The sequence below is a fragment of the Vulpes vulpes genome, chromosome 13, assembly GCF_048418805.1.
Source record: "Vulpes vulpes isolate BD-2025 chromosome 13, VulVul3, whole genome shotgun sequence".
NCBI lineage: Eukaryota > Metazoa > Chordata > Mammalia > Carnivora > Canidae > Vulpes > Vulpes vulpes.
This window is the reverse complement of record NC_132792.1, coordinates 74,174,043-74,200,533: the sequence shown is the minus strand read 5'-3', so window position 1 is coordinate 74,200,533 and position 26,491 is coordinate 74,174,043. Positions and strand designations below refer to the sequence as shown.

The 26,491-nt window shown below is 35.6% G+C and overlaps 1 protein-coding gene across 1 annotated transcript in view; it reads right to left on the bottom strand.

Annotated features, from left to right (window-relative positions):
• Positions 1–8,686: 8,686 nt before the first annotated feature.
• Positions 8,687–26,491, bottom strand: part of OPRK1 (opioid receptor kappa 1) — a 31,013-nt gene continuing 13,208 nt past the window's right edge. The window contains exons 3-4 of the mRNA XM_026011396.2: positions 22,688–23,040; positions 8,687–12,962 (exon numbers count right to left, since the gene is read on the bottom strand). Of these exons, the coding sequence (XP_025867181.1) occupies positions 12,430–12,962; positions 22,688–23,040 (886 nt within the window). The 3' untranslated portion in view covers positions 8,687–12,429. The remainder of the gene's footprint in view (positions 12,963–22,687; positions 23,041–26,491) is intronic.

The window sequence follows — 26,491 nt, the reverse complement described above, 5'->3', positions numbered from 1 at the left end:
TATATTACACCTTGGGTTATAATATAATACTCTTTTTTTCTTTGTCAAATTATTCCAGCTTCAGCCATTGAGAGACCATTTGTTTACCTTTGACATATTCTCAGAATTATGACTTTATATATTTACTTTGGGCACATCTTCACTATCTGGAACTAAAGATGCACCAGGCCAATGTTATATATTACCTGTCTCAATCCTAGAATCATCCCAGGTCACTTGTACTGGAGATTGCTATTAGATACCATGTTCTGGATGCTAGGTATGCTCATTGCTACTGGGGAGTCATCTCTTTTAGACTCAGTTGACAAAGTAAGGAAATACACGTTATAGAACAGCACAAGTACATCCACATAACTACATTTTCTATATGCAACCATCCGTAATTGTTTATGATAAACATGGAATCAGATTGAAGTCTCCATCTAATTGCTATATAGGTTATTCTAGCTTACTAGCCTTGGTTTTCTGTAAATTCCTACTCCAAACTTGGCTCACACCATCTGCCATCCATTCACTGAAAGTGCTCAATTCCAATATACATGTATAGCAGTACAGGCATTGCTACCTTCTTGGGAAAAAACCTTATCAACCAGAGTGCAGTGCTTACTTGAAGTTCCTTTGTTTCTGATCTTATAGATTCTAGTCATTTCCAACTGATCAGCACCCTTTCTCCAGCCCTTCAGTGAACATATTTTATATATCTGTAACACACTTAGAATCTCTTGTCATGGTTTTCATTCCTTCCTGGGACTCATCAACCTTGTAAATTATTCTTAAAATTTGTATACGTTAAGGTTCACTCATTGTACTGTAAAGTTCTAAGGGTTGTGATATATACATCTACCATTACCAGTATCAGGGAAATTATTTCATGGCCCTAAATATCCCATGTGCTTTACCCATTTAATCTTCTCTCCCTCCCCTTGAGCTTCTAGCAGTCAGAAAACTCTGTACTGTCTCCATAGTTTTGCCTTTTGAAAAATGTCATATAACCGGAATCATATACTATGTAGCTTTTTAAGAATACCTTCTTTAACTTTGAAATATGTCTTTAGGTTTATCCATATCTTTTTGTGGCTCAATAGCTCTTTTTTATCATTTAATAGTATTCCATTATATGTATATACCATAGTTGTTTATCCATTCACCTACTGAAGGATACCTTGGTTGCTTCCAGTTTTCAAATCTCTTGGGTACATATCTAGGAATGTAATTGCTGGATTATGTGATAATATCACATATTTAAAAAATCACTTCTGGTACCAATGTTTTATGATCCTACCAGAAGGTAGCATTAGTAATGGCTAATAGTAATGAAATACAAAATATAAATATGAGGATAGTGAAAATTAACAAAGATATACCATATCAGCACTCCTTTTTCCCCAGAGTATTCTTCTCAGTGATTTTTTTAAAAGATTTTATTTATTTAGTCATGAGAGATACACACAGAGAGGCACAGACACAGGCAGAGAGAGAAGCAGGCTCCCTGTAGGGAGCCCGATGTGGGACTAGATCCCAGGATGGGGATCATGCCCTGAGAAAGGCAGACACTCAACTGCTGAGTCACCCAGGGGTCTTGTCTTCTCAGTGAATTAGTACCTTATATTAACTGGATTATTTGGAATTAACAACAAATTTACATAGTGAGATAGATGCTGATCTATTGTGACTACACCTCAGAGACTGCAAATAAATCAATGTATTTTCATGCTAATAGTCCCTAAGAAGTCATTTTTTTTCAGTGTTCCAAGGAATATTCATTGGCCTATCTCTGGCACTCAGTGGGATATGTTCATGCCAGATACTGCAGTATTATATAGTCCCGTGACATCAGCACAGGGTTTTATCAATTGACTTTTAAAATTGGTTATAAATACCAATACTGTACTATGTATTTGAAAGTTGCTAAGAGATCTTAATTGTTCTCACCATTAAAAAGTAATGGTAATTTATGTGACATGATGGAGGTATTAGCTAACCCTACACAGATAATGATATTATAATATAAAAGTGTATCAAATCAACATATTGTACACCTTCAAGTTCTAAAATGTTATATGTTCATTATATCTCAGTAAAGCTGGGAAAGAATTGAGGCTTTTTTGGGAAAGAGCCCTGATGAAATTTGGAATTTTCTAAAAGTTTTTTCTAAGCTTTTCTAAAAAGTTTCAAAACTACACTCCAAAGCACTGCGCTAGGCTCTGAGGAAATACATATTATGTGTAAGACTATGCAGCTGGACTTGAAAGAGCTTGTAATTGTGTGCAGGTGGTTAAGGCAAAGGGATTGGAACATGTTCTGAACGTGTTTCTAGAAGAAGATAGTTTAAGATTAGTATCATATGAATGAAACCAGAGTATCACAGGCACAGTAAAGTTGAAGAAAGTACTTTTTGTGGAAGTGATCGATAAGGTTAAGACTCCCACAACTGAGCAATGTCAAACAAGTGACCTTATATATCTCAGTAAAAGTCATTAAGTGCTAATGGGAATCTCAGTTCCATTTGAAAAAGACACTTCATAAACCACACATTAAGTTGGTATAGAGAGGTAATTCTAAGCACCATATTAAGTGCCCTGCTATTAAACCTAATTCTTGACAGTTAACAACTACTACCAATCAGATGGCAGTATTAGTATTTTAAAGTTGTTCTCTCTCTCTCTCTCTCTGATAGATCTATGTATGAATATGTACATACACGTAGGGATGTTATTGAGAAGTATTTAATAAAAATTAAGTAATATAAATTGAAATGAAAATTCAATATCAAATATTTAAAGCTGTATTTTTTTATTTTCTAAATAAGACTATGTGTGTGTGTGTGTGTACAGCATACAACTTTCTACATAAGTCCGTGTCATTTTCATAATTTCCAATCATTGTTGTTTTAATCATTTACTGAGTTTTAGAATTTCTTTTCCATGTGACCCATTGATTGTACTGCTTGCTCATCATTGGGTCTCCAGTACAGACTGAGTAGCAGTGAAGGAACAAAACTGGGAATGAGGGTCTACTCTTGGGACTAGTAGTAGGCCCTACTAGTAGTAGGACCACAGGCCCCATGCTCCTGCCCACAGTGCCTCCATCAATGCCCCTGGCTCACCTCCTCTTCCTGTGCCCTTGCCAACTGAAGCCTGGAAGCACAGAGGCAGCCAACCCCAGTGCTGCTTCTGTCATCTCCCCCTGTGTGCCCTCGTACCAGCTCACAGCCTCTGCTGGGAATGCCATCCTCTTAGGCTCTTTGCCAAATGATATGAAAAAATTTGCAGTTTGTGCCTCTATTACACAATAGATGCTGAGTAAGGCTACAGGGCTACAGTACGTGTGTGTGTGTGTGTGTGTGTGTGTGTGTGTTTATAGAGATAATGTATGTATGTTAGATAATGAAATAAATGATCCTATGCATTTAAGTTAATTATGGTCTCATTTATGGAGAATAGTGGAAATAGAAGCTTCTATCCCCCATCCCCTCCACCTTATATTTCTTTCTGAACATATATTACAAGTCAAGCATTTTGAGTTTTGCTTTTTTTTAAAGATTTTTATTTATTCATGAGAGACACACACACACACAGAGGCAGAGACACAGGCAGAGGGAGAAGCAGGCTCCATGCAGGGAGCCCGACGTGGGACTCGATTGATCCCGGGTCTCCAGGATCAGGCTCTGGACCAAAGGCGGCGCTAAACCGCTGAGCCATCTGGGCTGCCGAAGCATTTTGAGTTTTAAGGAGCTGACTGTAAGCTCTCTTGGCTTTTTTATTCTGTAAAGCTTTGATGAACTTGTTCCTGTACCTAGTCATGTAATCTAATACCCACCTGCCACTAACTCAAGCAGAATGAACTACAGATAAAATAAATACATTACTCTGAGAGCAAATAATTATGGGCTCTGTGATGCTTTGTTCAGCTTATTAAACTTTATATAATTTGCCTTGGAAACTGTATTCAACATTGTACCAACAAAGGACATATCTATTTGTATTTCTGATTTTTAACTCAAAATTTCAGTTTAATTTGATAACAGGTTACCAAAGTAGATATTTATATCTTTCTATTTTTTAGTGCATAAAGAAACTGAGACAAAGAAGTGTCAAATAACTTTTAAAGTCAAGAAATGGAGGTGATTTCAACCCCCCATTTTGCTGGCTCACAAAACCATGATCTTTCAAAATTCCCCTAAGTTGCCAGTAATAAGTTTTGTATAATTTGATACAATATTTAGAAATCTGAAATAATATGTGATAACAAATTTACGTTTTATAAACTATTATGATGGGAGAACTATCCATACCTAAAAGAAACTTATTTTCTGTGTTCTTATAAAATGTCTGTACTCATTGCTTATTTCCATTATTAATAAATTTATTGCAGTATTATCTCCCACTCCACAGCTGCCTTTTTAGTTATGTCCATTATCTGTTGGACAAAACTGGAGGGAAGCTGGAGGAAAAGAGATTTAACATGAGTTTCTTAGAAGCCTTAGCAATTATATATTTCTATTCCTTAGAAAGGATGTGAACTGGTAAGCTAACAAGGTTTGGAAGAAAGGCTAACTGCTCAGAATGATTCCTTTTATCATTAAGAGGAGTAGTTTTTCCCATCTGCCATATAAAGAAGTGAACAGGGAGGTTCTGAGTGGAGGCAGGTCATGAAATCTGACTGTTTCGATCTGTGGGTGTTCCATTTATTATATGACAAAGTGCTGCAGAACGTAGTGCTGTAAAACAACATTTTATTACGCTCACTGATTCTGTGAACGTGATGGAAACTTCTATTTTTTTAAATTCCCTGACAAACTATTTGACGCATTGTGCATGTGTATATGGAGTGGTATTTTTTAAGTTTTTATTTATACTGGAACTAATATTTGAATAACATAATCAAGAAAATTTCCATAAGTCAAAAATTTTTGCCTGCATATCGATTTAAATCGAGATACTTTCTATTCCTTAAAAAGTAATCCTTAAAAATAGATTCTTATGTACAGGGGAATAATTTAAAAATGTAACTCAAAGAAACACTGAGATTTATTTTTAATCTGAAAATATAGTTAAAGGTGTAAATAGAGCATAGAATAAAGAAAGCATAGTGGCAAAGACCTTGAGAAGGTCATCTTATTGTAGTGTGTTCATCTAAGCAGAATTCCAAAATGAAAACAGGCGACAAAAAACAACTTCCAGTTTACAAAAAAAAAAAAATCTAGTCAGTGTTTATGGGTGCACTGTTCTTCAAATTATCTCAGAATATAAACACTCTTAATTTTCACTCGAATGGAAGCAAGCTCCAGCTGGCATATGTCACAGCTTTGCGTGAGGTTACAAGGAAGAATGGCAAAACTCTCTGATCTGTACACAGATTGAAGGCACATTATTTTAAGTCATTTTCCCTAATTGCCCCTGTATTGTAATCTCTTCTCCATGCCAGTAAAATGCCTGGATCTCTCATTCTCCAAATGGTGTCTAATTTAGACCTGATAGTTGCAGGATAGATTTGAGTATAAATAGCCACTGTATGACAAGGTCTCATGTTGTGATGCAAGATATAAGGAGATATAAGATATGGACTATATGGAGGGTATAAGAAAAGCATGAGTTTAGTCATAGTGATAAGCAATTGTACATTGTTTTTTTTATTAGCAGTACCATTTTAGTGTTATTTCTAACATCTGCAAATATTCATTTTTTTCTAACAGACATCACCTTGTATTATTTATAAAATATTATCCATGTTAGAACTCTTCAGAAGTGTCACTTATTCTGGGGCTTATACACTAAATTTTACTTACTAAATTGAAGAATATTTAATGATTCTTTTTAATATAAAATTTCTAAATCTAAATACTAATTGCTATTTGGAATTAATACTCAAGAATATAGGTATTTTCAGTGTGTGCTTTCTTCTTGGCTATATACATAAATCTGGAACCCCATTCCCAGAACAGGAGAGAAGCTCTGCAGCTATCAGAACACCATGTCCCCATCTGTGTGGCAGCCAAGATGAATAATACTGCTGTTCTCATTCTCATCTCATTCCTCAGCTCACCCACCACCTCCACCTGCAAATACTTATCACATGCACAGTCTGTTAAATGCTGCTGTCCCTGGTTTTTTTTCCCACCAGATTCTTCTCCTTTCTTCCTCTGGAGCCACTAGGGATAGAGTGGAAAGTTTGAGGAGATGGGTATTGTGGTAGGTGCTATGATAGAATCGTATCCTCACTACCTGCTGAACCTCACAGGGCCATGATGTGTCACGTAGCTGTGTGGAGCAGCCCACAGGGAATCTCAGAGTTATACGATTTTAGAATTGGAAGAAACCACAGAAATAATGGAATCCAATTTTTTGCAGTGCAGCTGGTTAAGGATAATAGTAATTATATTAATAACACTTTTTGAGTACTGACTTTAGTTACAGGAGCTCGATAATTCTATGTGGTAATATTCTTTCTGTCAATGTTTCATAAAGGATACTGTCATACAGAAAAAAAAATGATATCCCGCCCAAGACCACACAAATCTCAACTGCAGCTGGGATTTAGTCCAGGCCATCTAATTCTCAAGTCTATGCTAGCGTTTATCCTCTGGATCTCTTTTGTTGCAGCTTACCAACACCCCAGAATGCTGACCCTGACAAATCTCATCATTTTCCATATAATAATCTCTGCCACTTACTATGTCACACTGGCAAATTTACTTGATTTTTCCACTTCAACTAACTCATAGACTCATTGAGAGTATAAATTCAGGACATAGAAAACACTCAGTATAACAATAAACATGAGGTTTAGCACTAGTCATAGCAGCACTGTTATTTTTAAATCAAAATGTAACTGATATTTTCTTTAGTAAATAACTCTCAGGCTTGAACAATATATATTTTAGTGTGACCTTCTGGTTGAGGTAAATTATGTCATAGAAATATCAAGTTTTATTTGTAATTTCAAAGATGCAGAAAATCTATAGCTTTGATGAAGTAGAGAGTCATCCAAGACTTTATGGGTGGTCCCGAGTCCTTTCCCACATCCAACATGGAGTCTTTTCCCTTAAATAACAGTTGAGGTTTCTGAAGAAATTGTAGGCCACCTCAAACAGCAAGGAGAGTGTTTACATTATGAAACACATCCACTTTATGTCTTTCAAAAACATAAACCTATAGATTACTGATTTATCACAAGTAATCTTCTAGCCAAGGACATCCTGCTATGGACATTTTATGGATGAGGCCTCTTCCACCAAGCAAAAATCATTATTTATTGGGGGTCCTTTTGAGGTTATTTGGCAGTCACCTGTCCTTGTTCCTGCCCCACTTGTAAAGAAGGCACCTCCACAAGGGGGATGAATTGGTTGCAAACCATCTATTTTAACTCTTCCCTCCCTAGTTCCATTAAAAATTATTGGAAGTAACTACAATATACCCTGTAGTTTGATCTGTGTTTTACATCCGCCTTTGTAGCACAGCCCATAATTATCAATGTCTCATCTTCTGGTATAATTCCAAGACTATATTGTTCATAAACTATTTGGTTTTCAACATATAGCCTTCCTTGACTATTTAAAGCCCACAAAGTCACTTATATTATTTACTAGTAGCTGCCATTTTAACTATCTTCATATATAAGAATACTGTAACTCTAACTTTTCTAGTAGTTTCACTGGCAATGCATAGATATAGATAAAGAATTTTTAAAAGTATGTCCTAGACCTTTTAGGATAGATTACATTCACTAGGTTATGCCCTCATTGCAACACATTGTAATTATTTCCTTAATTGCTTGTTTTTCTTAGACCGTAATATCAAAAGTGTATCTGTTTTGTTTACCTATGCAGAATCTGGCATAGTTCCTGACATAAATATGAATGAACATCCTTCAAGTAACAACTTTGGAAAAATTAATTATAATATTTTTTATTGTTATCACTAGTTGTAGGAATGTACAATGCAGCAAATTACAGAGGAGAAGATATCTTAATGCCTAAAATTTGCTGCATGTTGAGTTTTCTCTCCAGTCCAACTTGCAATATACTTGAAATCCAATCCCAAATGAAATTTAGTTATCAATCAAAGATAAGTATGCAACAAGAAATTTGCTGTTTTAAATGAAGGTAGGACCTGTTACCGTGTTCTCCCCAATTAGCAAGAAGAATCCCTCTTTGACTTCCCTTCCTAAGTTTGTTTCTACTTACAAAAAAGTCTTTCTTTTGTCAAGATTCTGGTTTTTAAATTACCCTTTGGCTATGTGTACCCATAACCACGAGGTTTAGGAACAGAAAATGGTGGTAATGCAGTTACACTGTATTAGAAGAGGGGAAGAAGAGTTTTATTTCTTTATGTTTTTATTGATGGGACAGTTTCATTTTGAATTTTGAATATTTGTTATTATAAAAAAGTGGTTTTCCATAGGGAAGGCCATGTGTAACATTGATTATGGATCTTGACAGCATAACTGTGGAAAGATGTGAATTTTCCTTAGTTATTGGTAGGTTTTGGAATTTAAGATCATGGTTTAGATTCTTACATGTTTTGTTCCATTCCATTAATTATCCACGACATTTTCATGGATGAAAATCAGAGACTGTTTTTAATTTTGAGAAACTCAAAATTAAAAACAGTTAACATTGTTCTTGCTGAAGTGCAGCATCATCAAAGCCATTAAACAATAAATGATCTACCACAGTAATCAACGCTGTGTTTGGAGCAGGTGCAATTTTTATTTTACTGCAAGATACACAATCTTATATACAATGCATAGTTGTCAACTTCCAAAAGTTCAAGATAAAAATAATACACAATAAAGAATATATGAGTATAATTTTGTTTCAGAGAAGAAAACTGCCTAAGAGCAAACAGGTTTATGCCCTTTGGGAATGGGATTTTCATATTTATACTGATTCTTCCAAACAGCTCTTGTTTAGAAAACAAATCTCATTGGATGGACTTACAGCCTTATCAGAGTTTTCTTCTTAAGAAGGTCTAATTTAGAGCCAGCCAATGTATTCCTTTTATTCCAGTTATTCATCTCATTATACTAGATGAAACATCTATAAATTGTCCAATAATGGCTCTATAGATTTAGTAACTTGTATTTGCATCATAGAATAGAACCACTTTCTTAAGATTTATATGAATATTCCTTGATTTTTTTTCAAAACTACCTTTCCAAACTGTGTTTCTTTTTTAGCATTATGCTTTGAGTTTTGACTTAACCTCTTTGCATAGGGGATGTTCTTAGACTCTTAACAGTATTTCTGAGACATTAATGCCAGTCTCTCCCGAGTTAGAATTATGTGTTTTCATCCTCATTGCTGCCTCCTGTATGGCTGCTACCTTTCTCTGTATCTTTTTACCATCCCTCACTAGATCTTAGCTTCCAGAAGTCATCAGGGTGGAAATATGGAATTTATGTCGAGTTGATCTTGAGGTTAGATACACACAGTTCTGGTCTCAAAAAGACACAGCAAACAGTGTGCCCTCCCTGCTGTGATGAGACAGCAGGAATATCAAGACATGGGACACAGACAAACCTAATCTCACACACACACATGCATGCATATGCGCACATAATCACACACATGCACACACATATAGTCATACTCATGCATACATGCATACATGATCACACACAAATACTCATGCATACTCACATGCTCAAACGTGTACTCACATATACATACACAATCTCACACATGTATTCACACACATACATGCATGCACATACATAATGCATATATAGAAAAACATTCGCTCACAATTTCACATATGAATGCCTACATTATCACACAAGCACACATACATTTTATGCACACATAGCCACATACACTCACTTACACGTGCATGTGCATGTGTGCACACATACACACTTTTGACAAATTAATACTTTTGTGTAAGTGGTATTTTCTCTAACATATATCATTCACTTTTTCATTCCTTAAAGCAGTGCCCTGAAATTACAAAGCCACCCTCTCTCCTCTTCCAGTTTGAAGAAATTGGTGTTCACAATAATAGAGAAACTTAGAACATCTCTCATGGGCACTCAGAGCTACTTCTCTCTCTCCTTGGGCTGCAAACTTAGATATAAAGACATGCAGGATAATCTGGCTAAAGTTTAGACTCCAATAATGGCAACAAATGCCATAAGGATACATGGGGTGCTAACTGAAAGAGAATCCATTACTATAATTACCATAATTCCATTTCACAATTGCATATTTTTGCACTGCATAAGAATCCTTCAAAAAAATCCTTTGGGTCTTACTGTTCAATAAAGAGATTTTTATATTTCTCACATCAGTATGGCTTGTACCTGAAATTACTCTCTGTATAAATATCCCTTCTGTGTGATAGCCAAGATTTATAACCATGAGGGGAATGCCAACCAATATTTAAAGCCATTCCTATCTACATTAGTTATAAGAATACAAGAACACCAAAGAAAATCAGTGGAATTTAAGAAATGCTCAAAAGAGCACTTTGGGTTCATTCAGAAGAAATGTGTAGGAAATATCAGGAAGGGAGACAGAACATAAAGACTCCTAACTCTGGGAAATGAACTAGGGGTGGTGGAAGGGGAGGAGAGTGGGGGATGGGGGTGACTGGGTGACGGGCACTGAGGGGGGCACTTGACGGGATGAGCACTGGGTGTTATTCTGTATGTTGGTAAATTGAACACCAATAAAAAATAAATTTATTTAAAAAAAAAAGAAGAACCCTGCCTTTCTGCCTTAAGTCATCTGTTAAGTGCCATGAAAATCTGGAATGTAGACAAACATCATCATAGTAAAATTCTTAAGCCGCATATGAAGCCTTCAATGCAAGGTTTGTTTCCAAAAGAAGAGAAAGAACACACAAGATAGAAAGTACACAGTGAACATAAATTATAGGTGTAATGATGTCTATGAGTAGGTAGGTCTATACATTTGATTTTCCCATTAAATTCCAGGGGATGCTGCCCTGAGAACATATAGGCTTAAAGAAGAGAAGAAACTGGTGTTATTTCTAAATTATCTCTTTTTTCTACCCAGGTAAATTACAGAAAAAAAGCCATTACCTCTGAAATCATAAGTTTCAGGAGAAAGATGAAGAAATTAATATATCATCTGGAATTTTTAGACAAATTATCCTAAATATGCTGCTCATGGCATTATCCTCAACTGGAATGCTCTTCAGAATACAGTGCAAGGTATGTCCAAGCACCACGGGTGACATAATGTCCTTGTTCAGCCTACGATTAGGAACATTTCTACTTTCTGCCAAAAGTGACAAAATCCTAGCCCAAGATCAACATGATGAGTCAAATGCCCTCCATCCAAGGATAGAGAGAATTTGGTAACAGCTATATATTCATGAAGAGATGCTGCATATAAATTAGATTCTGCCAAGTTAACAACCTGGGAATGAGTGAAATATTTCGTGATTGATTAACACATGAGTTAGGAGCACCACTGAAGGACTAACTGGTGCTTAGTGTCTGAAAGAGACGGCGCCTGGCTGATTCCCAGAGAGAAGCTCAGTTGCCACAAAATGTTTCCACATCAACTGTCAGTAACTCAGGGGATATTGTTAGTGTGTCCTCGGGAAAGTGCCCATATGAGAGGCAAACCCAGTCTTTATTTGCATGTATCCTATTATTTACAGATGAAACTATAGATACTTTCAATGCTATTTGAATCACTTTATATTTCTTGACATAAGGACATGCGTTATTATGAAATTATGTATCTGAATAGCATGCTGCAAAACAAACTGTGCCTTTTAAGAAATTAAGCTATGTTGGAAACCACCTTTGCATGTTTAAATAACTTCATAAATATCAAGATAATTTCCTATTATACATGAACATCAGACACCTAAGGTGTAGGCCCAAGCCATATCTAAACCAGAATTGTCACCACACAGCCACACTACATGTGTGTCCACACAGCATAAAGTGAGCTGGACGTGTGCCCTGGAAATGGTTTTTGTTTTTATTCAGGGTGTTGTTATCAATGTAGAGCATCTGGATGAGATGCCCACTAAGCTCTAAAACCAATATTTTTTTTTCTTGTCCTTTTTTCTAAACAGAGCTTTTGGAACCACACTGCATGGGAAAGCCACAGCAGATGGGTCCTGAACTAAATCTAGGTGACCAGAAGAAAAAGGGTTGTTTCTTTGTTCACCAAAGGAACTGGGAGTCAGCCTTTCTTCCCTGCCTTAGAAAGGGGCTGTATTTGCTTACTCGATTCTTTTGTACTCCATCCCTACAACCTTGATGCTTCCACTGACCCGGGTGGCAGACCCAGTCTGCATCTTATGACTTCAGACCATGAGATTTCTAAAAGTTTGTTAAAAATTCTATCTTTCCATATTAGACTTCAGTACTAATCTGAGTTAACCCGAGATCATTAAACTCTTCTCTTCCTGAAGAACTGTAAGAAGACATCTCCACGACTAGTCATACTGGTTTATTTAGCCCATCAACATCCCTCATGTAAGCAGGATCCTGAACTGTATTTCTGACTCTACTAGTGCTCTGTCGCTCCATCCTCATCTTAATTGGAAAGCAGAAGTCCCTGAAACACCGCTTGAAGTTTTCATCAAGAAAGGCATAGAGAATGGGGTTCAGACTGCTGTTGGTGTATCCCAAGGCAATGCAGAAGTAATAGCTGGAGAGGGCAGCTGTGCTGTGAGAGGCATTCCCCAGAGCTTCCACAAGGATGAAAATGTGAATGGGTGTCCAACAGATGATAAAGACTGCCACCACGACAAGGACCAGCCTGGTGATCCGACGAAGGTTGCGATCTTTCTCTCGGGAGCCAGAAAGGAGTCGGACACTCTTCAAACGTAGGATCATCAGGGTGTAGCAGATGATGATGATGAGGACAGGGATCACAAAGGCAAAGATGAAGACACAGATCTTCATGAAGAGGTCCCACCAGGAGTAATCATCATCTGGGAATTGCAAGGAGCACTCGATGACATCCACGTCTAAACAAGGTGAACAAAACAAACAGAAGCACAAAAAGAAAATCTATTCTTATTATGGTGGCTGCAAAATATTCTAAAAGTGAGTTTTAATATGTTTGGGTACAAAAGTCCAATTATGGTAAGATGACAGTACCTGAAACATCCCACCAAATTAGGAATGGATGCTGTATATATTAACCAGACTATCTGTGCTTAGATCAATGAAGCTAGAAAGTCACCATTTATTGGTAATGTATACAATGCTATGGAATACATAAAGCTAGCTAGCAATATAAATTATGTAGTTGTGGAAACCGTTTGATATGGATGACTTTCAGAAGAGCTAAATTGGTAATTTATAGCATTAAGCCTTACTTGCATTTCCATTAATTAACAATTCTCCCAGACCTATGGCTCTGGCAATAAAAGCTAGTATCTATTTGTAATAAGTGACTAAATATTTCAAATCTAGCCATTCAATTTAACAAAAACCAACTTGTATGAAAAAAATCAAGTGATTTACAAGAAAGTACTATTTGGGTCAGTAAAAATTTATATAAAGTGTGTCTGGGCAGCATGGGTGGCTCAGTGGTTTAGTACTGCCTTCAGCCCAGGGCGTGATCCTGAGACCCGGGACCGAGTCCCATGTTGGGCTTCCTGCATGGAGCCTGCTTCTTCCTCTGCCTGTGTCTCTGCCTCTCTCTCTCTGTCATGAATAAATAAATAAATAAATAAATAAATAAATAAATAAATAAACAAACAAATAAATCTTTAAATATGACCCAGGAATTGTGACTTAATGGCATTGGTTGACTAGAGGGTGTTGTTGAGACATGAGTAAACTTTTGGAGAAGGAGAAAGAGGAAGAAAAGGAAAGAAAAAAACAGAATAAGGAAAAGGAGAAAAAGGAGGAAGAAAACCATGCTCATTAGCACCATCATCAAGAAAATTCATAAATGAAACAGACTTTTCATTTTTAACAACACTATCTAACAGACAAAACAAATATTTTATATGATAACTTGGAAAATTGTGTTATTTGCTCTGCTTCTCTTTGATTGATAGTATTCCCTTTGTAATGACCTTCATATTGGAAAGAGCATAGATCAAAAAGAACAGAGACTCAGGATAAGCACTTTTATGACACTTCATTGAGAGCCTGCTCACCACTGTGGGGGGCTCCCTTTCTCCCCAAGCATCAGCCAGCCCGCATTTTTCCCCTTCCCTCTGAGCAGTCATTGAGCACAGACCATGCAAACTCTTTGTCCTGATCCTTCTTTACAGGTAAAGTAATCATGAAAAATAATAAGAATAAAATTTTTATAATGACAATATTTTCTTCTGATATTGGGAAAATCCACTTCAAAAATAGAACAAGATATTTTTTTAAGTAGTGAAACAGCTCTATTTGTGTTTTCTAAACATTTTAATGTGATTTTGGTCAAATACCTCTTAGTAAAAACAAAATATATCATCTTAGAATTTCAATTAAGCATACTGTAAAAAAGAAAGAATATAATCATTTTGGCCAATTAATAAAGATGATTATCTTATAAATATATCTTTTATCAACTAGATACCAGATCAAACCTTTCATTAGTAAACACAAACTTCCAGAATAACTCGATTTTTTGATTCTCTAAAAAAAAATAAATAATTGTTTAAAGTACTATTACATGAAGACTATTAAAAACAAGCAAGCATCTCTTTTAATTTCTGCTTTTAATGTTTTATGGGAATACTAAGAGTTAAAATAATTTTTAAAAAATCATCACTATTATCATTGATAAAAAAAGTACTTATTAAACAGCTTTTGACAGGTACACATTGAAAAAAATCTGAATTTAAAAAACATACTAATCTAGACTTGATTTGTCTATTGAATCTAGTGAAGATAGGGAGCACGTCTAGTTTTGTTTTGTCTTTTCCATGCTTTACTTTTGTATATTTCAACATTGTCTCTTTCTCGACGTTGGCCTCAGCTTAAATGCCACATCAGAGACATTCATACAGAGTCTGATCCATTTGAATAGTCCTCACCCTTGCAACTTATTTTCTCTATATATATTATATTTACCTTATTTTAAAATCATTATATAATGACAGAAGCTAGACAGAAGCTCTTCTGCAAAAATATGTTACCCTTCCTGACATTTTTCTCTCCATCCAGAATCAAACTACCATAGGGTGGACACCCAGCTTGCTTTATCTAATATATAATCCCTGCTACATAGGGTGGCAAGAACATAAGATACTTAAGGAATATAAATCCTTAAATAAGAGCATGAGGTGCTTCAGGAGTACAAATTGTTGAATAAGTGAATAAATGAATACCACATGGAAACCCTTGAAAATGGATACTGATTACAGTAGTTATTATGGAAGAGCAATCTGCTAAGATAAGTAAGGCAATATAAGAGCTGATGTTTAATCAGCTTCCTCTTGAACAAATTGTCTTTCATGTAGTAGGAGCTCAATAAATATTTGCTGAATGGGCAAAATAAACTACAGCTACTTTTACAAGACCTTGGAAAGCATTCAGTGTTAGAGTTAGAAATATCCTCCATATATGCCAATGAAGCTAAGATTATACCAACAAAGAGAAAAGAGAGTACTGAGGCAATCATCAAGGAAATTCAAGTCAACATGTACTATTTCTATTAAATGTTCTCTTTCAGGAAAAAGAATGCATCTTTAGCTTTAATGACACACATAGGTTGAAAGTGAGGATAGAAAAATATATTCCATGTGAATATAAATCAAAAGAGAGCAGAAGTAGCTATACTTATATCAGACAAAACTGGCTTCAACTTAGAAACTGTCATAAGAGGCAAAGAAAGTCACAATATAATGATAAAAAAGCCAAGTCATCAAAAGAATGTAACAATTATTAAATATCTATATATCTATATATCTATATATATATATAAATGCTTGAGTTGAATGACAAAAGAAATACAATATACCAAAACTATGGGATGTAGCAAAAGCCATTCTTAGTGAAGTTTATAGTGATAACCACCTACATTAAAAAAAAAACTCAAATAAATAACCTAACTTTACATATTAAGGAACTAAAAAAAAAAAGAACAAAGTCCAAAGTTAGTAGAAGGAAGGGAATAATAAACAGAACAGAAATAAATGAAGTAGAGACCAGAAAAATAGTAGAAAAAAAATTGGTTTTTTGAAAAGATAAACAAATCCAAACTCTTAGACTAAGAAAAAAAAGATATAAGACTAAATGAAAAAAAAGATATTAAAACTGATAACACAAAATACAAAGGATCATAAAAGACTACTATACACAATTACATGTCAACAAATTGGATAAGCTAGAAGAAATTGATAAATTCCTAGAAACATACAACCTATAAGACTGAATTATAAGGAAATTAAAAAATATGATAGACTAATAACAGATAGATTGAGACTACATAAGAAAAAAAAAAAAAAAAGACTACTACAAAGAAAAACCAAGTGCCAGATTGTTTCACTGGTGAGTTTGATCAAGCATTTAAAAAGGATATCAATCTATTGTAAGCTTTTTCAAAAGTTGAAGAAGGTACGCTTCCAAACTCATTTTACAAGCCAGAATTACCCTGATAGCAAAACCAGAAAAGGGCACCACAATATCTCTGATGAACAGACATGCAAAAGTCCTACTACACTAGCAAACCAAATTCAATAGTACACGAAAAGAATCATATATCATAATCAAGTGAGATTTATCCCTGGGATGCAAGTATGGTTCACAAATCAAACAATGTGATATGTCACATTAATAAAATGAAAGATTAAAGATCATAAGATCATCTCAATAGGAAACCTTTGACAAAAATCCAACATGTATTCAGGATTAAAATTCTCAACATGGTCAGTATAGAAGGAATGTATCTCAGTGTAATAAAGGCCATATATGACAAGCCCAGAGGAACACCCTGCTCAACAGTGAAAGATTGAAAACTTTTCCTCTAACATCAGGAACAAGGCAAAGATACTCACTCTCACCAGTTTTATTCAACATAGTATTGGAAGTCTTAGCCAGAGCACTTAGGCAAGAAAAGAAATAAAAGGCATCCAAATCAGACATAAAATTCTTTGGAGATAACACAATCTTATGTATAGAAAACCCTAAAACTCCACTAAGACACTATTAGAAAAAACGAATTCAGTAAAGTTGTAGAATTCAAAATCAGGGGATCCCTGGGTGGCTCAGTAGTTCAGTGCTTGCCTTTGGCCCAGCGCAAGATTCTGGAGTCCCGGGGTCGAGTCCCGCGTCGGGCTCCCGGCATGGGAGCCTGCTTCTCCCTCTGCCTGTGTCTCTGCCTCTCTCTCTCTCTCTCTCTCTCTCTCTCTCTCTATATATATATATATATATATATATATATATCATTAATGAAATATATATATCATGATATATATATGATATATATCATGAATGAACATGAATGAATAAATAAAATCTTTTTAAAAAAAGAATTCAAATCAATATACAAAAATCAGCTGCATTTCTATACACTAACAATAAGCTATCTGAAAAACAAATAAAACAATACCATTTATGTTATCAACAAAAAGAATAAAACACTTAGAAATAAATCTTTAAATAAATCTAAAATATCTGTATACTGATAACTGTAAAACATTGAAATAAAAGGAATTTAAGAAGATACAAATAAATAGAAAGATATCGTATGTTCATGGATCAGGGAAAATAACATTGTTAAAATGTCTATACTACACAAAACTATGTACAAATTCAGTGCAACCTCTATCAAAACCCAATGGCACTTTTCAATGCAATAGAAAAAAATAATTCTCAGGGGTTCTTGGGTGGCTAAGTTAGTTAAATGTACAACTCTTGATTTCGGCTCAGGTCATGATCTCAGGGTTGTGATATTGAGCTCTGTGTCCACACTGAGTGTGGAGCCTGCTTAAGATTCTCTCTCTTCCTCTCCCTCTGCTCCTCCCCACCCTGAACTCACTTTATGTCTCTCAAAAAAATAAAAATTAAAAAAAGAAGAAGGAAAGAAAGAAAGAAAAAAGGAAGGAAATAAGAAAGAAAGAAAGAAGAAAAGAAAGAAAGAAAGAAAGAAAGAAAGAAAGAAAGAAGGAAGAAAGAAAGAAAGAAAGAAAGAAAGAAAGAAAGAAAGAAGAATGAATGAAAGAAAGAAGAAAGAAAGAAAGAAAGAAAGAAAGAAAGAAAGAAAGAAAGCTTAAATTCATACGGAACCACAAAAAAGACTGAACAGTTAAAGTAATCTCAAGCAAGAACAAAGCTGGAAGTATCACACTTCCTGATATCAAATTATATTACAAAGCAATAATAATCAAAACAGTCTGATGCTGGCATAAAAAACAGACACATATTCCAATGGGATGGAAGACAGAGGCCATAAATAAACCCACACATATGCTAGTCAAGAAATCTTCAATAAGGGTACCACAAATAGAAAATGGGGAAAGAATAAGTTCTTCAATAAATGGTGCTGGGAAAATGGGGTATCCACATGCAAAAGAATGAAATTAGGCCTTTATCTTACACCATCCATAAAAATCAACTGAAAATGGATTAAAGACTTAATGTAAATAAAACCATAAAATTTCTAGAAGATAATGTAAGGGAAAAGCTTCTTGAAACTGGTCTTGGCAATAATTTTTTTTGGATATGATGCCAAATGCACAAGCAATAGAACCAAAAATAAATGAGTGAGATTATGTCAAACTAATTCGAACTAAAAACAACAACAAACAAAAACAAACCCAAAACAAACCAAAAAACTTCCTGCACAGAGAAGGAAACAACCAACAAAATGAAAAGGCAACATACAGAATGGAAACAAAATATGCAAATCATGTATCTGATAAGGGGTTAATAACTAAAATATATAAGGAAATCATATAACTCAATAACAGAAAAGCAAATAACCTGATTTAAAATGGACATAGAACTGAAATAGACATTTCTCCAAAGAAGACATACAAACTACCAACAGGATTATAAAAAGGTGCTCAACACCACTAATCATCGGAGAAGTGCCAATAAAAACCACAATGAGATATCACCTCATACCTGCTAGAGTGCTATTATTAAAAAAAAAATAATAATTGTTGGCAAGGATGTGGAGAAAAGGGAACTCCTGTTGGTGGGAATTCAAATTGATGCAGCCACTCTGGAAACAGTATGGAAGTTCCTCAAAAAGCTAAAAATAGAACTATCATATAATCCAGCAATTCCATTTCTCAGTATATATCCAAAGGAAATGAAATCAATATCTCGATGATATCTGCACTCTCATGTTCATTGCAGCATTATTTACAATAGCCAAGATATGTAAAAAAAAACCCACAAATGTCCACCAATGGATGAATGGATAAAGAAAATGTGGTATACAGTGTGTATATACATACACACAATGGAATATTATTCAGGCTTTAAAAAGAAAGAAATCCTGCTATTTGTGGCAACATGGATAGACCTGGTGAAAATTATGCTAAATTAAATAAGCCAGACACATAAAAACAAATACTATATGATCTCCCTTATATATGGAATCTAAAATAATCAAGCTCATAGAAGCAGAGAGTAGAATTGTGGTTTCCAGGAACTTGGGGTGGAAGGGATGGGAGGCAGTGGTCAAAGGGTACAAATTTCAGCTCTGCAAGTAAGTAAATTCTATAGATCTATGCAGCAGAGGTTTTATAGCTAAGCATGCTGTACTGCATACTCAAAGTTTGCTGAGAGTGTAGATCTTATGTTAAATTTTCTTATTACACAAGAAAAATAATAATAAACCGGGCAGGAAGAAACTTTAGGAGGTGACAGAAGTCTGTGGTCTTGATGAGGTGATAGTTTCACAGATATAGATTTATCTCAAAACTCACTGAGACGTTCACATTAAATAATCACAGCAGTTTGCACATCCACCATAATAAAGTGATTTTTCTACAAAGTAGTCTTTTTTTTTGTATCAATATTTGAAGGCCCTAGCTTTCTGTGGCACATGTTCTAACGTCTCAAGGCTGTTGTAATTATAGAGTTTGCTCTAATATCTAAACTTGAGTTTTCTTTGTATTCTTTTTGTTAAGAATAATTCTGTTCCTATTGTAGCCATTACAGTAACTTAGTGATTATAATAGTAGTAATAAGCAGACTGTGAATTTCTTGCTTTCCATGTACTAATCAGATCTGGAAAACTCCTAGGAGGTAGGCACTATTATTTATCGCTATTTTGCAGATGAGGACATTGGGGCACAGAAATCTAAGTAATGTCTCCAAAAGGATCCTGTCCATAAATCATGAAATCAAGATTCAATCCCAGGCAGTTTGCTTCCAGAATCTGAGCCCTTAACCAAAAAGAAACCGGAAAGAAAATCAGAGGCATTAGCTGAAATTTCTCATCCAGGTGGATATGTTCTAACGCAATTGATGCCTGATTTCCTTCACTGAGCATTCTCCACAAACACAACACTTTAAATTACGGCTGCCATTCAGCTCTGATTCAGGAGATTATTAAAACACTCCTCTTGGTGATCCAAGAGTCTTGATGGGGAGTGTCATCCAGCCCTCAAAAATGAGTAGACTAGATGGTTCAGAGACAGTCTTTCATTACATAAGCAAAATCTGCTTTAGAAAATAAAAGAAACAAAGAAAGAAGGAGCCCTCCTACAAGGCTACTTTAATTTTCTCCCACTCTCCCCTCTATTTGTTGCACAAATTAATCTCCCGACACTGGTGGATCCTTTCTTCCATGGCATTAGTACACATTCATCTACAGGAACTCCTTCCTGGAAAACCTACATCTATCTTTTTCTTTTCTTTTTTAAGACTTTATTTATTTATTCATGAGAGACACAGGCAGAGAGAGAAGCAGGCTCCATGCAGGGAGCCGGATGCGGAATCGATCCTGGGACTCCAGGATCATGCCCTGGGCTAAAGGCAGGTGCTCAACTGCTGAGCCATCCAGGTGCCCCTACATCTATTTTCATATCCTCTTTCAAAAACTGAATTGGAATTCATTGTTTCTAGGATGTCATTTTCTGACAATGATTAGAAGAGTGTAGTGGTTAAGTCTGTAAGTATGTGAAATATCAAAATCAATCAATTCTTTATTTGCCCTGGGGAAAATTGCCATCCTCTTTTATTATTTAGCCCATTCTTCTAGTCCTCATGGTGCATATGTAGCCTGTCCTCTTGAATCCAGCTATTAAACATCAACACCCTAGGGTCAGAAGGGTTTCTTGCAACTTTATTTCCATTTGTTGAATGCACGAAGAAAGGAAATCCTGTGTGTAATCATATTTCAAAATGCTTCTCTGATAAAGTTTGGCATATCTTAAAATTTAGCCAGTATTATAGCTTAACACCTTCCATGGCTAAGCTGGAAATTCATTTTAGAGTTTAAGAGGGAAAAGATGGTCTATCATTACAAACTGGACCATAATAAAGTGATTTTTCTACAAAGTAGTCAAATCCTATTTTATTTAGCACCTGCTTTTTCTATGATCTGGAAGATCCCTACTATACACATTCAATTACCTGTATTTATAAGTATCATGAGCTTCCTTAGTAAACTAGAGAATTTAGAGAACTGCTACAGCAATAAACAGCATTTATAAAGTCCAAAGTGACAGATCTGTTCCTCTCTTCCAAGTGAGTTTCCATCAGGACTGAAGATATTTTCATAGTTTTACTTTTACTAGTAAAGCAAAGCTGCTGGAACAGTAGTTCTCACCCTGGCTGCAGGTCAGTCACCTGAGGACATCTTAAAAACCTTGACACCCAGGGGTGCTTGGGTGGCACAGATGGTTAGGTGTGTGACTCTTGGTTTCGGCTTGGGTCTTGGGATCAAGCCCTGCATTGGGCTCCACGTTCAGCATAGAGTCTCCTGGGGCTTCTCTCTCCCCCTTGTTCTGCTTTCTCTCTCCCTCTCATAAATATATAAATCTTTAAAAAAATCTTGATACCCAAACTGTGCCTCAGGTCAATTAAACCAGACCCTCAAGGGGTGGGACCCAGGCAGCAGTACAGTTGACCCTTGAACACCATGGGTTTGAGCCACACAGGTGCACTTATACACGGATTTTTTTTATAAGTGCAGTACTATAAATGTATTTTCTCTCCCTTATTATTTTCTCAATAACATTTTCTTTTCTCCAGCTTACTTTATTGTAAGAATACAGCATATAAACATGTAATATACAAAATATGTGTTAATCAACTGTTTATGTTATTAGTAACCCAGTCTCTGGGTCAACCGTAGACTATTAGTAGCTATGTTTGGGGAGTCAAAGGTCATACATGGATTTTTGATTTGATGAGGCTGGTGACCACCACTATTAAAGGATCATTTGTATTTTCTGAAGTGCCCAGGTGATTCCGACATGCAGTCCAGGGTGAGAACCACTACCCTAGAAATACTGGGAAAACATCAAATATCCTGTTCGCATTAGTTAAGAACTAGTATAGTATATTCAGAATCCAAATTTTGCTCACGGGTACTATTGTCCATCTGTGAACCCAATTCTTAACGGCCTATGCCAAATGAAGTTGTTACAGTGGTGAAATGGAGATTAACCCCTAACGCACAAAACTGTTGTGTTTCTCATCTTCCATGGATTTAGGCATTACGTTTCCACTGCCTTTTAGTTTTTCCATTAGATATGTGTCCTACTCACTTGCAAATTAAGCATTGCATAATTAGAAGTAAGGTTCTTAAAAATGAGATGAAAATGACTGTCCTTACCTTCCCTGACTTTGGTCCCTCCAAGAACTATTGCAGATATGCCAACAGATGACGATAAGAGCCAAATACAGATGTTGATGATCTTTGCCTTCATGGGTGTGCGAAAGTCTAAAGCCTTGACAGGATGGCACACAGCAATGTATCGGTCCACACTCATCATGGTCAAGGTGAATATGCTGGTAAACATGTTATAATAATCAATGGAAATGACTATCTTGCACAGCACATCCCCAAATGGCCAGGAATTCATCAGATAGACCGTGCTCTGGAAGGGCATGGTTGTAGTAACTAAAGCATCCGCCAACGCCAGGTTAAATATATAAATATTGGTTGCTGTCTTCATCTTTGTGTATCTGAAAGACAAGAAATAAGATCATTTCTCTTTATCTTTGTGTCAAATCCTTGAGGTAAACGTGTTTGTGACAACCTTTGAATTACTGAATTTGTTTTTCTAATTCATTTATTCTTTACATACTTATTGAGCATTTAATATGTAAAAGGACTGTTCTAGATCCTAAGGGTAGTAGAAAAAATGGACAAAAATCTCTGACTTAACTTAGCTTTTGTTCTAGTACTTTGTTCAAAATATATTTAAATTTAAAAAGGTAAAGAAAATAACAGATAAATATATGAATATATATATATATATATATATATATATATATATATATACAGATCTTTTTGACAGACTTGCACATAATACAGGTCTTTATTTTGTGACTGACAATTCATTTTAATCCTATCTGGAATTGCTGGCTTTAAGCATTTTTTACATACTTTATTACTTCCCTTTCACTGCATAAAACAAAGATAAAGCTTACTCAACTTTCCCTTGGGGTCATTTTGAGAAATCCATCATTGTAATTACGTCTTTTGAAAATTTGAAATGTGTTTCACTTTTAAAACACATTCAATTTCAAATGCTAAAACACAACTAAGTTTGTTGGTTTTTGTTTGCCAGTGTGCCTTCAGTTTTTCATCTTAAGTGCATTATGTAAATGATGCTAAATTCTTCCTATACACATCACAACACGAAATGTAATCTAGCACAGTAGGTGAGAAATAACTCAGTTTTTCCATACTCTCATCTTGAGAGATTTTTTTAAATTTTTTTTTAATTTTTATTTATGATAGTCACAGAGAGAGAGAGGCAGAGACACAGGCAGAGGGAGAAGCAGGCTCCATGCACCGGGAGCCCGATGTGGGATTCAATCCCGGGTCTCCAGGATCGCACCCTGGGCCAAAGGCAGGCGCCAAACCACTGCACCACCCAGGGATCCCTCATCTTGAGAGATTTTTAAAGCACGTAAGCTGTTTCCTCTTCCAAACGAGGGGACAGTAATTTTCAAAAGAGGTAAAAAAGATTGCCTTTAAACCCAAATTTTAAAAAATAATAAAAATAAACCCAAATTATTCTTTGCATTATAACATGAAGTTTAGAACAATTCCACTCTCAACTAAAACTGAATTAAGAGGATTGGTTTACTTAGAGAATGCCCCCTCAGGGATCTATAGGGCATGAAGCATCCCAAACAGTTTCATCAGGTTTTCAGAGGCCAAATGCTAAGATATGTATGGGAAATCTATGTTAATTACTTTCTACACACCTCAGATTTGTAGACTTTATTGTAATTAATTCAACCATACCCCTACGGTATGGCTTTGATTGTCACTAAAGGTCATTTTTAAAGAGCTGTCTTATAGAAAACTACTGCTTTCACTATAAAATCCATCTCAATGGTTATTATTGATCACTGCTAGAGTGTCTTTTCAATACATCAATTTCCATGAGAAATGTCTTTTAACATGTAGTGACAAACAGCTTTGGCTCTCCAGGGAGGCAGAGTTGTCTTCCATGAAGTCAGATCATCCTCAGTCTGGATTCAGTATATGACTTTTCTGAGTTTCAGGTCCTGTCACATAAAGATAATAAAACCAAATGGCTGTATCCGAGATAAATGCAGTAGGTGACCTGACTCAAAATGTGTGACACATAGGATCACTCTCCGCGTCCCTCTCACCCTCCCCCCCAATTCTCCCCTTCTTCTTTTCTTCTTGCTAGGAAGTGGTTTGTCTGTGCTTGGATGAAGGCATGGTATAGAATAGCACAGAGTCGGTATCTGTCGATTTCCATTTTGATGCTCTGCTATCTAAATAGGGCTTTAATCTGAAGAATGAGGAGTTTATTTTAAAATATGTTATCTTTTACCTTTACAGATTTCACTCACATATTATTAAGTGGCCTATAAGCTTTAGAAAGTGATTAAATGTGGGATGCCTGGGTGACTCAGTTGGTTAAGCATCTGCCTTCGGCTCAGATCATGATCTCAGGGTCCTGAGATAGAGCCCCATGTCAGGCTCCCTGCTCAACAGGAAGCCTTCTTCTTCCTCTCCCTCTGCTCCTCCCCCTTGCTTGTGTGCTCTCATAAATAAATAAATAAATAAATAAATAAATAAACAAACAAGTGATTAAATGTATATGGCCAATGCTCAGAGCATAGGCTTTATAAAGGCACAGATAACTAGGGAAGTCCACTTACTGAGACAGAGCAAATGTTTCCAATGAGCAAGACTGAAATGCTATCTTTTCAAATGTTGGCTCCTTTAATATGGTTTTATGTTTGAAAAGTTCATCTTACAAGCCAATCTCCTATTTTTTTCAACTTTCTCCCCAAGAATCTCTGATATAAGCAAAGATTGTGGTTGGCAGAGACTTGGACTTCTGCAGTCACATTTAGTGACCCTTACTTTATGAAGTAAGGTCCCCTCTTATTTTATGAAGTTAGATGGATGTTCCCGGCCTTATATAGTTGTGTAAGCCAGGGTTCCAGTCCTTATTTTTCCCTCCAGCTGTTAGATTTTGGAGAGGTCACTAAAAATGGAGCTTCAGTTTCTCAACTATAAAATGGGAAATATAATGCTTACCTACCTCATAGAACTCCTGAGATAATTGATGGAATCCTCCTAATCCCGAGAATATGTCTAATTTATTTTATAGTCTTCAACTCCTCCCCTTCTTTTATGTATGTGGGAGCGATCAGTTACCACAAGAAGAAAAAAGGAACCTAGTTTTTAGTTAGAGCCACGGTTCAGCTTGAATATGAAAGATAATAGTAAAAATTATGCCTGCAACCTTAAATGCTAGAAGAACGTGAATGGTATGAAATATTAGGTGTGATAAAATATAATATGCATCTTTATCAAGAATAGCCAAATTATGAAAAAAGTCCACGTGTCCATCGACTGACAAATGGATAAAGGAGACTTGGTATGTATATACAGTGGAATATTATTCAGCCATCAGAAAGGAGGGAATCTTGCCATTTGCAGGGATATGGAGAGAGCTAGAGTGTATCATGTATGCTAAGAAAAATACGTCAGTCAGAGGAAGGCAAATATCACATGATTTCACTCATAAGTGGAATTTAAGAAACAAAACAAATGAACATAGGAGAAGGGGAAAAAAAGAGAGAGGGAGGCAAACCATAAAAGACTCTTTACTATAGAGGACAAACTGAGGGTTGCTGGAAGGGAGGTGGACAGGGAGACGGCTAGATGGGTGGTGGGCATTAAGGAGAGCACTTGTTGTGATGAGCATTAAGTGTTGTACATAAGTGATGAATCACTAAACTCTACACCTGAAATCAATATTACACTATATATTAACTAACTAGAATGTAAATTTAAAAATTGACACAATTACATATATATAATATGCATCTTTAATCAAAAAATGATGAGTGATTTTTCTCTTAGCTTTTCAAAACTACTTTTAACAAATAAATGTATGAAATTGCTTAAGGC